The sequence below is a fragment of the Zeus faber genome (assembly GCF_960531495.2).
Source record: "Zeus faber genome assembly, chromosome: 5".
Classification (NCBI taxonomy): Eukaryota; Metazoa; Chordata; class Actinopteri; order Zeiformes; family Zeidae; genus Zeus; species Zeus faber.
The window spans coordinates 12,885,345-12,896,157 of NC_137192.1; the positions used below are offsets into that span (position 1 = coordinate 12,885,345).

The following is a 10,813-nucleotide window of genomic DNA, read 5'->3' on the forward strand; positions in this document are numbered from 1 at the left end:
ACACACACACACAGACACACACACACACACACACACACACACACACACACACACACACACACACACACACACACACATACACACACACGGTGCTTTCTCTCAGTCCAGGCTAAATGAAGCTGATAATAAGAGATGGAAATAGAGGCAGTAAAATCTATAGAGGAGATTACTGGGAGCAAGACCAACAATTACACAAACACACCAACACACTCGCGCGCGCACACACACACACACACACACACACACACACACACACACACACACACACACACACACACACACACACACACACACACACACACACACAGATATTTCCAGCATAACCTGAAGCACTTCACTGGTGCTTATCCAATCAGCTTCCTATGTTAGAGATCATTGAGCCAATAATAATTGGTATTGATTTGTTTCTTTTGGTTAGGGTCCGCATGTGTGTTTGTGTGTGTGTGTGTGTGTGTGTGTGTGTGTGTGTGTGTGTGTGTGTGTGTGTGTGTGTGTGTGAGTGTGTGTGTGTGTGTTTGTGTGTTTGTGTGTGTGTGTGTGTGTGTGTGTGTGTGTGTGTGTGTGTGTCTGTAGGTTTTAATATAAACTCCCACCAGTTTATAAGTGGACTGAAGCGAACCGGACTGAAAACCCCCGGAATGAAGTTACGATGTCTCCAAATGCTTTAGTGGGAACCGTCAGCGCACGGCGGTCAATCACCGTTCGCTCCGCGTTGCAAACTCATCATAAGGCTTTTAACTTTCGTCTACTACTACTAGGAAAGCTCATCTCTGGGTCTGGGTCTCTATTCTATTTAGGTAGAAAGGATGGTTATCTACAGAGTAGAATGAGCTCTCAGCAGAACCACTACAGGCAGTACAGTGCCAGCTGCTCCGAGCGGCCTCCCCAAGCCACTCAGATAAGCACTGCCCTGCCGCTAGCGTGTCACGGAGGAGCCAGCTGTCCTGGGACGCATCTGTGTGTTCAGAGATAAGATAAGATAAGAAAGCACTTCATTGATTCTCCTTGGGGGAAAATGTGGACGTTGCAGCAGCTCGGCAGGGAACATGAAGTACATAGATACAACCTAGATGTAGAGATATGTAGATATACCCCAAAACACACCAAGGATCCTCGATCCCGTACATATTTGGCCACGGACTCCGTTTGATGACATTTCGCCCCCCCCCAGATCCAATCTGGGATGATTTGTGACGTCAGATATGAGTTTTTCACGTGTGAGTTTTGTGATTACGTAGAAGGAAACCGTACGGTGGCTCACATGACGGAAGGCACATTGAGAAACAGTCGGCGCCGACCGACGTGCTGCCGAGCTCCGATGGCCGAAATGAAACTCACAAAAAACAGAGGAAAAAAAAAAAACCACGAGAGATATTAAGGACGGAGAAGAAGTTCTGTGCTCCAGCTGATCTCATTTCAAAAGACAAATTGAAAACGCGGACTGGAGACCGTGAGTCCACGGGGAGCAGGGACCTCACACGGCGGGGGCGAAACATGGCCCAAAAACAGAGTCAAAACAGCCAGAAAGCATCCGATTGTTTAGCTACGTGTCCCCTTCCTGTTGTGAATTCGAGCGGGTCTCATCTTACTACCGCGGCGGTAAATGGTGCCACGGTTCGATGGCCATGCGTCAGTGGGCGACCTCCGCCCTGACGCCGCGGCTCGGGTGGGGGTGGGGGGGGGGGGGTGCTGGGCTCAACTCCCCCTGAGCCGCGGGTGGAGATCGATGGCGTGAAGCTGTAAAGCCCAGCATCCGCTGATGACAGGCCGCGCCCTCAGCCCCATCAGCTCGGCTTCCCCTCGTATCGATTCCACGGAGCCGACACAGAAATGGAGCCAGTCCCACGGAGAGAAGGAAAGGCCGACGGAGAGAAGAATTTAAGGGGGAAAACATAGAGAAAAAAAAGGGAAGGGGTTGTGAATTGTTTATTGTGTTGGTATCAATCAATGCTATTGATCATTCTGGGTTTTTTTTTTTTGTTTTTTTTTACGTAACAGGAGGACACTTGGTACTTGTGAACGATACGATTTTGGCAGCCGAGTTCCTCTCGGTTTCACCACTCAAACAGTTTGGCCGTTTTTGTTGGAATTAGAGCTGTTGCAATTATTACATCAATCTCTTTGTGAAAGTGTTAGATTCCACCGTTATACTGGACACCGATCAGCCACAGCATTAAACCATCACTAATAACACCTAATATGTGCAGCTCCCCATCGTATCTGGCACCAAGACGTTAGCAGCAGATCCTTTAAGTCCTGGAAGTTGCGAGATTGGGCCCCAATGGATCAGATCGGACACTAACCTCGGCCATCCACATGATCGAGAAGAAAACTTGATTCAAGTGCCATAGTGCGTGTGTTTCTATCATAACCAGCATTCACTTTTTCACCAATTTGTACTACGGTAGCTCTTCTGTGGGATCGGACCAGATGGGCTGGACTGCCAGACCTGCCAACCTGCATGCATTTTGTGTCGCAATCAGGCAATTGTTGGTCAAGATACGCAGGTACGAAACGCCAGCTGAAACTACGCAAAAAAAAAAAGAAAAAAAAAATATATATATATATATACACATATATAATTGTAATTGAATTATGGAAAACAACAAATCAATCAATACAAAACTATACTGTTAATTTATTCTGTATATAAACGACATCCCTGGGATTGGACCAGATACTATGACCTGTGGTTCTGTAAGCCCCCCCCCCCCCCCCCCCCTCTCCCCTCACTCACTCAACAGCCACTAATTTGCAGCGCCCTGAGCGCAGCGGTACTTTATCATCCATCGACGCTGCATTGTGAGGTCAAATGGGAGGCGCTAAGTGGCGGAGTAATGATCACAAAATTGTGACCGTAATGTTAACGTACAAAGGGTTGATGATAGAGATGCACCGATCGATCGGCCGGTTTCCAGCTTGATCGGCCATGACCGGTGACCTGCCGATCAAATATATTTTCCCATTCTGTGCCGGGCAAATTTACAGCCTGATACTGTGGTCATGTACTGTACTAGAAATGCTCCGATCCTCAAACTCGATGCCAACGTAATGAAACGTAGCTGACGCTCAAAAAAGAGCGACGGAAAGAAAATGGCGGCGGATTGTACTTCAAGGTAAACAAAGCTTAGATCAATATTTTATCACCTGACAATATTCTGAACTGTGCAGACTGCGTACCTATCGCTGTCTCTACAGCGGAGCGTCTGCTCTGGTTGTTCCTCGTGCACAAGCTCCGAGCGTCATGAAAAGTTTGACTCTTCTTCTTCTGAGACTCGGTTCTGGACGAGTCACTCCGTAAAACGAGTCGTTCCAATTGATTCAGTTGGTTTAATCCACGGTGAGTTCAGGTGAACGATAGTGAGACGGGTCCGTCATTTATTATTATTACTTTTTTTGCAATGATTGCAATTCATTTGGGAATGCAAGTACCATATGAACATAATCTAAATGTATATTTTCACTTCAAGTGAAAGAGAGTTTCATTTTAAGTCTGAACTGGACGTTTCCATCTTAGTTATATGTTGTGTGCAATTAAACTCAGTAAGAGTAACAGGTTGAATTATACTGAAACTTGGTGACAGTCCCATGTTGTATTTTATTGGAACTCAGTAATTGTTGCATGTTGTCATTTATTTTATTGGAACTCAGGGGCAGCTTCATGTTCTATTATTGTTCCATGATGAAAAATGAACAGTATTAAACACACCGTGTCAAAATCAGCAATCTCACTATTGTGGCAACTGAAAATTGCAGCGGCAGTCCACACTGTATGTGCAGCTCTCCAATCACGTGAGTGTGATCAGACAAGGCATTGTATTTTTCATTGACGTAGCAGATGTACGCAATGAGAGCAAATGATGAGAAAATTTAATTGTCAACTCAAAATGATCGGACGAATGCAAAAGTTATTTAAGAGCCAATGTTTTATGATGAACATAGAACTGAATGAAAATCAGAATCGGCCAAAATCGGAATCGATAGGTCAGACTAAAAAAAAGATTGGAAATCTGTTCTTTCGTCAGCAGGTCTCAGCTCTACACCAGCTTTCAAAGTTTTCAATCGTACATTTCTCGCTTCGAACATAAACTCGGCAGTTGTCGGAGGTAATTGAATCCTCGGCGCGACTAAAAGTCAGCGATAAGGACACGTTGCCTCTGGTGTCGCGGCTAAAGACGCTACAAGAGATAATCAGAGCTGCTATTGATTTTACGGACTCGGTAATACCAGAGATAAGGGCGGACATGATGGTTCAATCGATGCCTGCGGAAAATAGATGACGCACGTCCCGGGGTGAGAACCTGGCGGCTGCTTAACACCCACTGCAGGACACGCCCTAATCCATGCCATCTACAAGTTCAGAATTGTTAACCATAATATTTCAAACCTGGGTGATTGTCACTGCCGCACAGAGCTTTATATATTGTTTGTAGTATTCAAGAGAAAATTTACATTTGTTTGGATGGATAGAGAGAGAGAGAGAGAGCGAGAGAGAGAGAGATGGAGATATAGGCAGATAGGTAGAAAGATAGATAGATAGATAGATAGATAGATGGATGGATGGCTAGATGGATAGATAGATAGATAGACAGACAGACAGACAGACAGACAGACAGACAGACAGACAGACAAGCAGGCAGATCGATAGAGGGAGAGAGTTAGAGATAGACTTACCACAGAGAGACAGACCGATCTATCCACACGCGCACACACACACATTGTTCACACCGGTTTAAAATCCCCATTACATTTATGTGTGTGTATATATTTATGATTGTGGACAAGGTTAAATAATCCAAAATGTCACTTTATCTCATTTAAATAAACCGTTTAACACTGCTTTAGAAAACCTCTCCATCGGACTCAATTGAGTTCAGTTGGGTTCTGAAGCGTCCAGGTTTCACAACTCCTACGCAGCGAGCCTCACCGTTAATATGCATCAGTAATATTCAGTAATAGTCAGTCTGCCATTCAGGTGACATGCATATTTTGACTCCAGTTTCAGGCATCGGCTGCAAATTCAGCTGAAATGCTGCTTTGACCCAGAATATAGGATGTGATTGCTTAATTGTGTGTTTAGCATTTCCAGTCAATCTCACTATAATAATAATAATAACAACAATAATAATAATAATCGTAATTATAGGTAGCTTAAGGTAAAAACAAGTGTTTTACCTTCACACACAAACACACACGCTGGCTGCGTCGCTGACGCTGAGCGCTGATTTAAAAACACATTTCCAGAATGAAATCTATTCTGGCGTACAAGAATAACTCCATTTATTTCATGTAAATACTTGCCGCCGTTTCATTTTTGAGGAGACTTTTGGGATGATGGAATGGTTTTTAAATTATCTATAATTTGAAATCGGGCTTTTTTCAGTAGGCATTGGTCATGCAAATGGGTGGAAATCACTTTAAGCCACATAATTGCTGCAATCTCGGAGATAATCTCCTTTTTCTTTATTGTATTTATTCATACATGTCTAAATTATTCTATCGGCTATTGATTTATTCGTATTATTGTAACCGAAAAATATTTGTATCATAATTATTACTCAAGCCCTGGACTCATTATGATGTAAAGGTGACGAAGGAGGCGGGACCCTGATGTAGGTTAGGGAGGGAGGGAGGGAAGGATAGATTGACGGATGGATGGATAGTTGGATGGATGGATGGATGGATGGATGGATGGAGGGTCCCTCCATCCATCCATCCGCCCGTCCGTGCCTTTCGAAACGAGGGGTGCAGTTTAAACAGAAGGAGGGAGGGATGGATCGAGGGATTGTCTTTGAAGGGATGAACGGACGGATGGAGAGAGACAGAGAGGGGGGACGGAGGGGTGGAGGCGACTGGCGCCCGCCGTCTCAGCGTGTTGAGCTGGAACTTGCAGAGTGTCCAGTTCACGGCCGCTGCTCTGACTGACGCGTGCACGAGAGGGCGTGCACAGGAGAGTGCACGTGAGAGAGTGCATGAGAGCGTGCACCTACACAAGCACCGGTTTGAGTTTGAGTCAGATATTGGGTGTCCACTCAGAGTCTGAATGAGGTCTGAGGATGATTATGAATATTTTTAACCCGGTTATTGTCAGTAATGACGTTACTGCCCGTTCATTTTAATAACACAAAATGTATTCAGATGAAGAAAATGTATGAAAGAGCAACCTGCAGCTCGGCGTAATTGGATTAATGTGTAGGGAATTATGTAGAAATTGGCTGAAAGAAAATATTTTATATTTTATTTTGCTTAGAATTTGAGCCGGACTAATTTTTTTTGTGCAATTTACCACGGCCATCTGAAAATGGGACATGACGTCAGCTAGGGGAGACGAGCGCTGCAGTGAACGCCAAGGGGAAGAAAAACAGAGGAGAGGGAGTGTTTTTATTTTAGATTTGGATTTATTTCCATTTCCTCCTTGTATGAAACGAAAAGTGTGAAGTCTCTCGATGTGGAGAGATGCTATTTTTTTTTTTTAAATAATGTTTTTGTTTTATATTATTAAAGCAAGAGTCACACTATCCAGCCTACCAAACAACTGTGAAACTGAATTACTGATCTGCCGACTGACCAACACCCTGCTACAGCGTCTTTTTTTACTTGTAAAACTCTTAAAAATGTTTGTGTATTTCTCACCCTTTCCGCCTGTATAATAATTTTATTTCATTTCATATTTTTTTTCAAACCAATCTTCTCGATAAGCCCAAAAATTGTCAATTGATTTAAAAACATGATAGTTGCTCTTTAAACAGTGAAGACAGTAAATCCTTTCATCAAAGGAGGATTTTTGGTACGGAATCGTCGTTCTTGAAAATATTCCATTTCATCATCACATTGAGTTTGAAATCCGCTGTTTGAAAGGTTCTCCAAGTCCGGAGTAATATCAGATTCAGCAGCGCTGTCGTTCTCCACGTCGCTGTGGGAGAACTGACTATCATCGCGGAAAATTAAGTCCAGTACGCGCTGCTAACACTGACTTGGATCTATCGCACTGGTCACATTACGGTCCGAATATGATTCAGAGCTCCCGCCACTCGCTTCTCGTAATCCATAACGATACGGAGAAGAACGTTTTTGTGTGTAAAAGTAGCACGAATTTAAAGGTTGAATTCTATCAAAACGGTTTCACATTGTGACTTCACATCACATGGAATATGGATGAATGATCTTCACCTGGACGCTTGCTTTAAAGGAAACTATCGATCGGGGTTCTTAGCGCTGTTCAGCGTCTCGGTAAGTGAACTGCATTTCCCCATGTAATCTAACGGGAATATTTAACTCCACGGTTTAATTTTTTCTACTATTTATAAACCAAACTCGGTTTTGAAAATACGTTGAGAGAAAAAAAACACAAAGGAACACCAATCTGGAAAAATCTCATTTTCCTTCAAGAAGGTTTTTTCCACTTATTTGGCTGCTCCTGGCGATTTTAGAAAGGCACGAGACGGCGACTTTTGCTGTGGTGGGACACATTTATATTTTTAATGCATAGAAAAGTGAGTTTGTATTGTTGAAACTGTGTCCTGCCTTTTATTCCAGCATGTTTGTATAAAAAAGAATAAATAATTGAAATAAAATGCATTTTTGATGAGCTCCATTTGATTATTAAGGAGGGAAAAAGACAACGACACCTTGAAGTCCACCACTATCACCCTGCTGCTTCTGAAAGCGAAACAGAAAATGAAAGTGAAACCGAAAGTGAAACAAAACGTGGAAGTGAAATGAAAGTTAGACGGAAATTGAATAGAACGAAAGTGGAACAGAATCTGAAAGTGAAACAGAAAGTGAAAGTAAAATGAAGGCAAAACAGAATGTGAAAAAGAAAGTGAAAGTAAAATGAAAGTGAAACAGAAAGTAAAATTAAAAAGAAAGTGAAACAGAAATCTAAAGTATAATGAAAGTGAAACAGAAAGTGAAAGTAAAATGAAAGTGAAACAGAAAGTAAAATTAAAGAAAAAGTGAAACAGAAAGTGAAAGTGCCACTTAAAGCTTCCAAAATGTTCAACTTTTAAAGTTCACGTTCCATCAAAATGGAGAATAAGAAAACAGGTTTTGTCTTTTTTCCGTCATTTCAGGAAGAGTCATAACAAAGCCAACTCTGCAGGAAAACACCAAGAAAAAGAGAAAGTCAAAAACAAGTTAAATTGCGTTTTCCGCCGCGTTCTCCTGCAGAGATGAAAGGAGGTGAAGAACTTCTCTCCCTCTGTTTCACAGGAACGAGGGGACGTCGCTCCCTCCGTCGTCATCAAAGCGGAACATCTGTCAAGATATTTACCTCTGTCTCCCCCCTCGCTCTGTTGCTCTCTCTCTCTCTCTCTCTCTCTCTTTTTTCTCCCCAAAAACCTTCTCTCTCCCTTTATCTTCCACGCCGCTCTTCTCTTACTCTCTCTCCCTTCTTAATTCTCCCTCGCTCCATTCTCAAATCTTTCACGTGTCTCTCTCACTCTTTCTTTCGCTCTCCCGCTCTCTTTCATTCTTTACCTCTCTTTCTCTCTCTCTCCCTCCCTCTCTCTTTCTCTCTCTCTCCAGTCACACAGTTATGCTCGACATTTTCCTTTTTCTTTGTTATTGATGTCGGGATTGGAATCATGTGACTGAAGGTCTTTTAAAAACTGAAATCTCCCCCTCCCTCCCTCCCTCCCTCCCTCCCTCCCTCCAGGACGGGCGGGGGACGTTCTGGAACCTTTTGTGCGATCTGCAGCATCAGTGAGATGATTCAGCAGCAGAACATCGTGGACGTTTTCCACACGGTGAAAACGCTGAGGAACAACAAGACCAACATGGTGGAAACCATGGTGAGCTCAACCCACACACACACACACACACGCGCACACACACACACACACACACACACACACACACACACACACACACACACACACACACTATCACTTCATACAGTAGTGATGCAAGACTTGTCAACAATTAGTTCCTTTTGAACAAATCTTGGAAATTATTCAGGAGTCGAGCAAGAGAGAGAGAGAGCGTCGAGTGCATAATTCATACTGAATGTGCCCTATTCTCACTCTGGATTCCACCGCATTCATTTGGACGGATTTCAAATGTTCCTGTGAGAATTCCCTTCACAACTCAGAGCCGAATCGACTGTTCTCCCTCCCCTCGTTCACGGTTCCGAGAGTCCTCCCTCGCTCGGCGTTAAGAGTCGAGCAAATGGAACGACTCCTTGCGCCGAGTGACTCGTCGAGAAGGAATCCTCGAAAAAAGGATCCAACCTTTCGTCAGGAGTGCGCTCTGTCTGACGAAATGAAACTTTCCTTTCTAGGAGCAGTACAAGTTCTGCTACGAGGTGGCGCTGGAGGCGCTCAGCTCCTTCTGATTGGCTGACGCTCCGCCTCCCTTCGCTGAGTCCTCCTGGTTCCTCATCCATGCTGCCTGACCAACCACCCAACGCTGACCAGACCCAGCCTGTGTGTGTGTGTGTGTGCGTGTGTGTGTGTGCGTGCGTGTGTGTGTGTGTGTGTGTGTGTGTGTGAAAAACAGAGTGCATGCTCGTGTGCTTGTATACGCTCGTGTGTGCACGTGACAACACACACAAACCTTGTAAAAAAGAGAAGGGGGGGGCGGTTGGAAAATGTGTGTGTTTGTGTGTTTGTGTGTTTGTGTGTGCGTGTGCGTGCGTGCGTGTGTGTGTGTGTGTGTGTGAACGCTCCTGCTTCAGCGAAGCTGTGGACTTCAAACGCTTGTACAAAGAAATCCCGAACAGGGAAAGATGTTGTAGTGGAAAAACAAACGAAAAAACAGATGTTTAAAAACACTCTCTGTTTCTTTCCTTCTTTCCTTTCTCTCTTTCTCTCTTTCTTTCTCTCTTTCTTTCTTTTGTTCTTTCTTTCTTTCTTTTCTTTTCATTCTTTCTTTCTTTCTTTCTTTCTTTTCTTTCTTTCTTTCTGTTTTCTTGTATCTGCGTCCTCTGGGCTGTGGTGTGACTCTATACAGTATTTACTTTTTACATATATTCTATGCCTTGGATGTCGTCTCCCTATGAAGGTCGTGTTGCACACTGCCAGGTTTTGCGTTCAGGTACGTCACTGTATTTTACGCCAGAAGCAACGGAAAATTGCCGCGTTGACTATACATAGAGCTTAGTATTTGTGAAGTTGAAACACGTGGATTTCTTGGCAACAACCAATCACAAAACTCCTTCAGCCGAGTTCCTTTCGGCCGCCGTCAAGAAATGTTGCACTAAATTCGGTTTAGTTGCCATCAGCACATTTACTTCCTGTAGCAAACTAAAGTTGACGTGTTGCCGCGATGCCTCGGCGTGAGTTCAGCACGAGACAATTATTGGCGCCGACCAACAGTCTAAACCGCTCGGGGAGTTGCCCTCTGAAGGGGCGGTCCGTTCAAGATGGAGGAAGCGCGCACGAATCAAGATGAACTCCAGGTTCAGAAAGTAAAAGTCCTGTTTCCACGTTGTTGCCGCCGCCGTGCACTGATCGGCTGGTCCCACTCATCAGTGGGACCTCTGGTTTTAAATCCACGCGGTTGAATCAGAATCCCGGAGGGGAATTTTCGACTCCCTGGATGCGGAGTTTCCCGTTTCGGACGATTCCGCTCTCCCAAATTAGACAAAGTGGTTCGCTGGGATAGCCGGTGTAATTATGTTTGTTTAACTTAATTCTGGTCTGCTGAGCGTGGTTGGCTGGCTAGCTTGATAGCTATCTAATTACACAATTAATTTCCAAATCAAAACAGCAGCTGAAGGCTCTTCACAATGCTCCTTCAGAGACTTGAGGGGCTTGAAGTGGGAAGGAGTCCGTACCCCCGGAGGTCCTCCCTCACCGAACTCCAGCTTTTA

The 10,813-nt window shown here is 44.1% G+C and overlaps 1 protein-coding gene across 1 annotated transcript in view; it reads left to right on the plus strand.

Annotated features, from left to right (window-relative positions):
* ptprt (protein tyrosine phosphatase receptor type T) overlaps positions 1–9,334 on the plus strand; it is a gene marked incomplete at its 3' end in the record, with an annotated part of 224,576 nt that extends 215,242 nt beyond the window's left edge. The window contains exons 34-35 of the mRNA XM_080001601.1: positions 8,657–8,792; positions 9,281–9,334. Coding sequence (XP_079857727.1) covers positions 8,657–8,792; positions 9,281–9,334 — 190 coding nt within the window. The remainder of the gene's footprint in view (positions 1–8,656; positions 8,793–9,280) is intronic.
* Between the last annotated feature and the right edge of the window lie 1,479 nt (positions 9,335–10,813).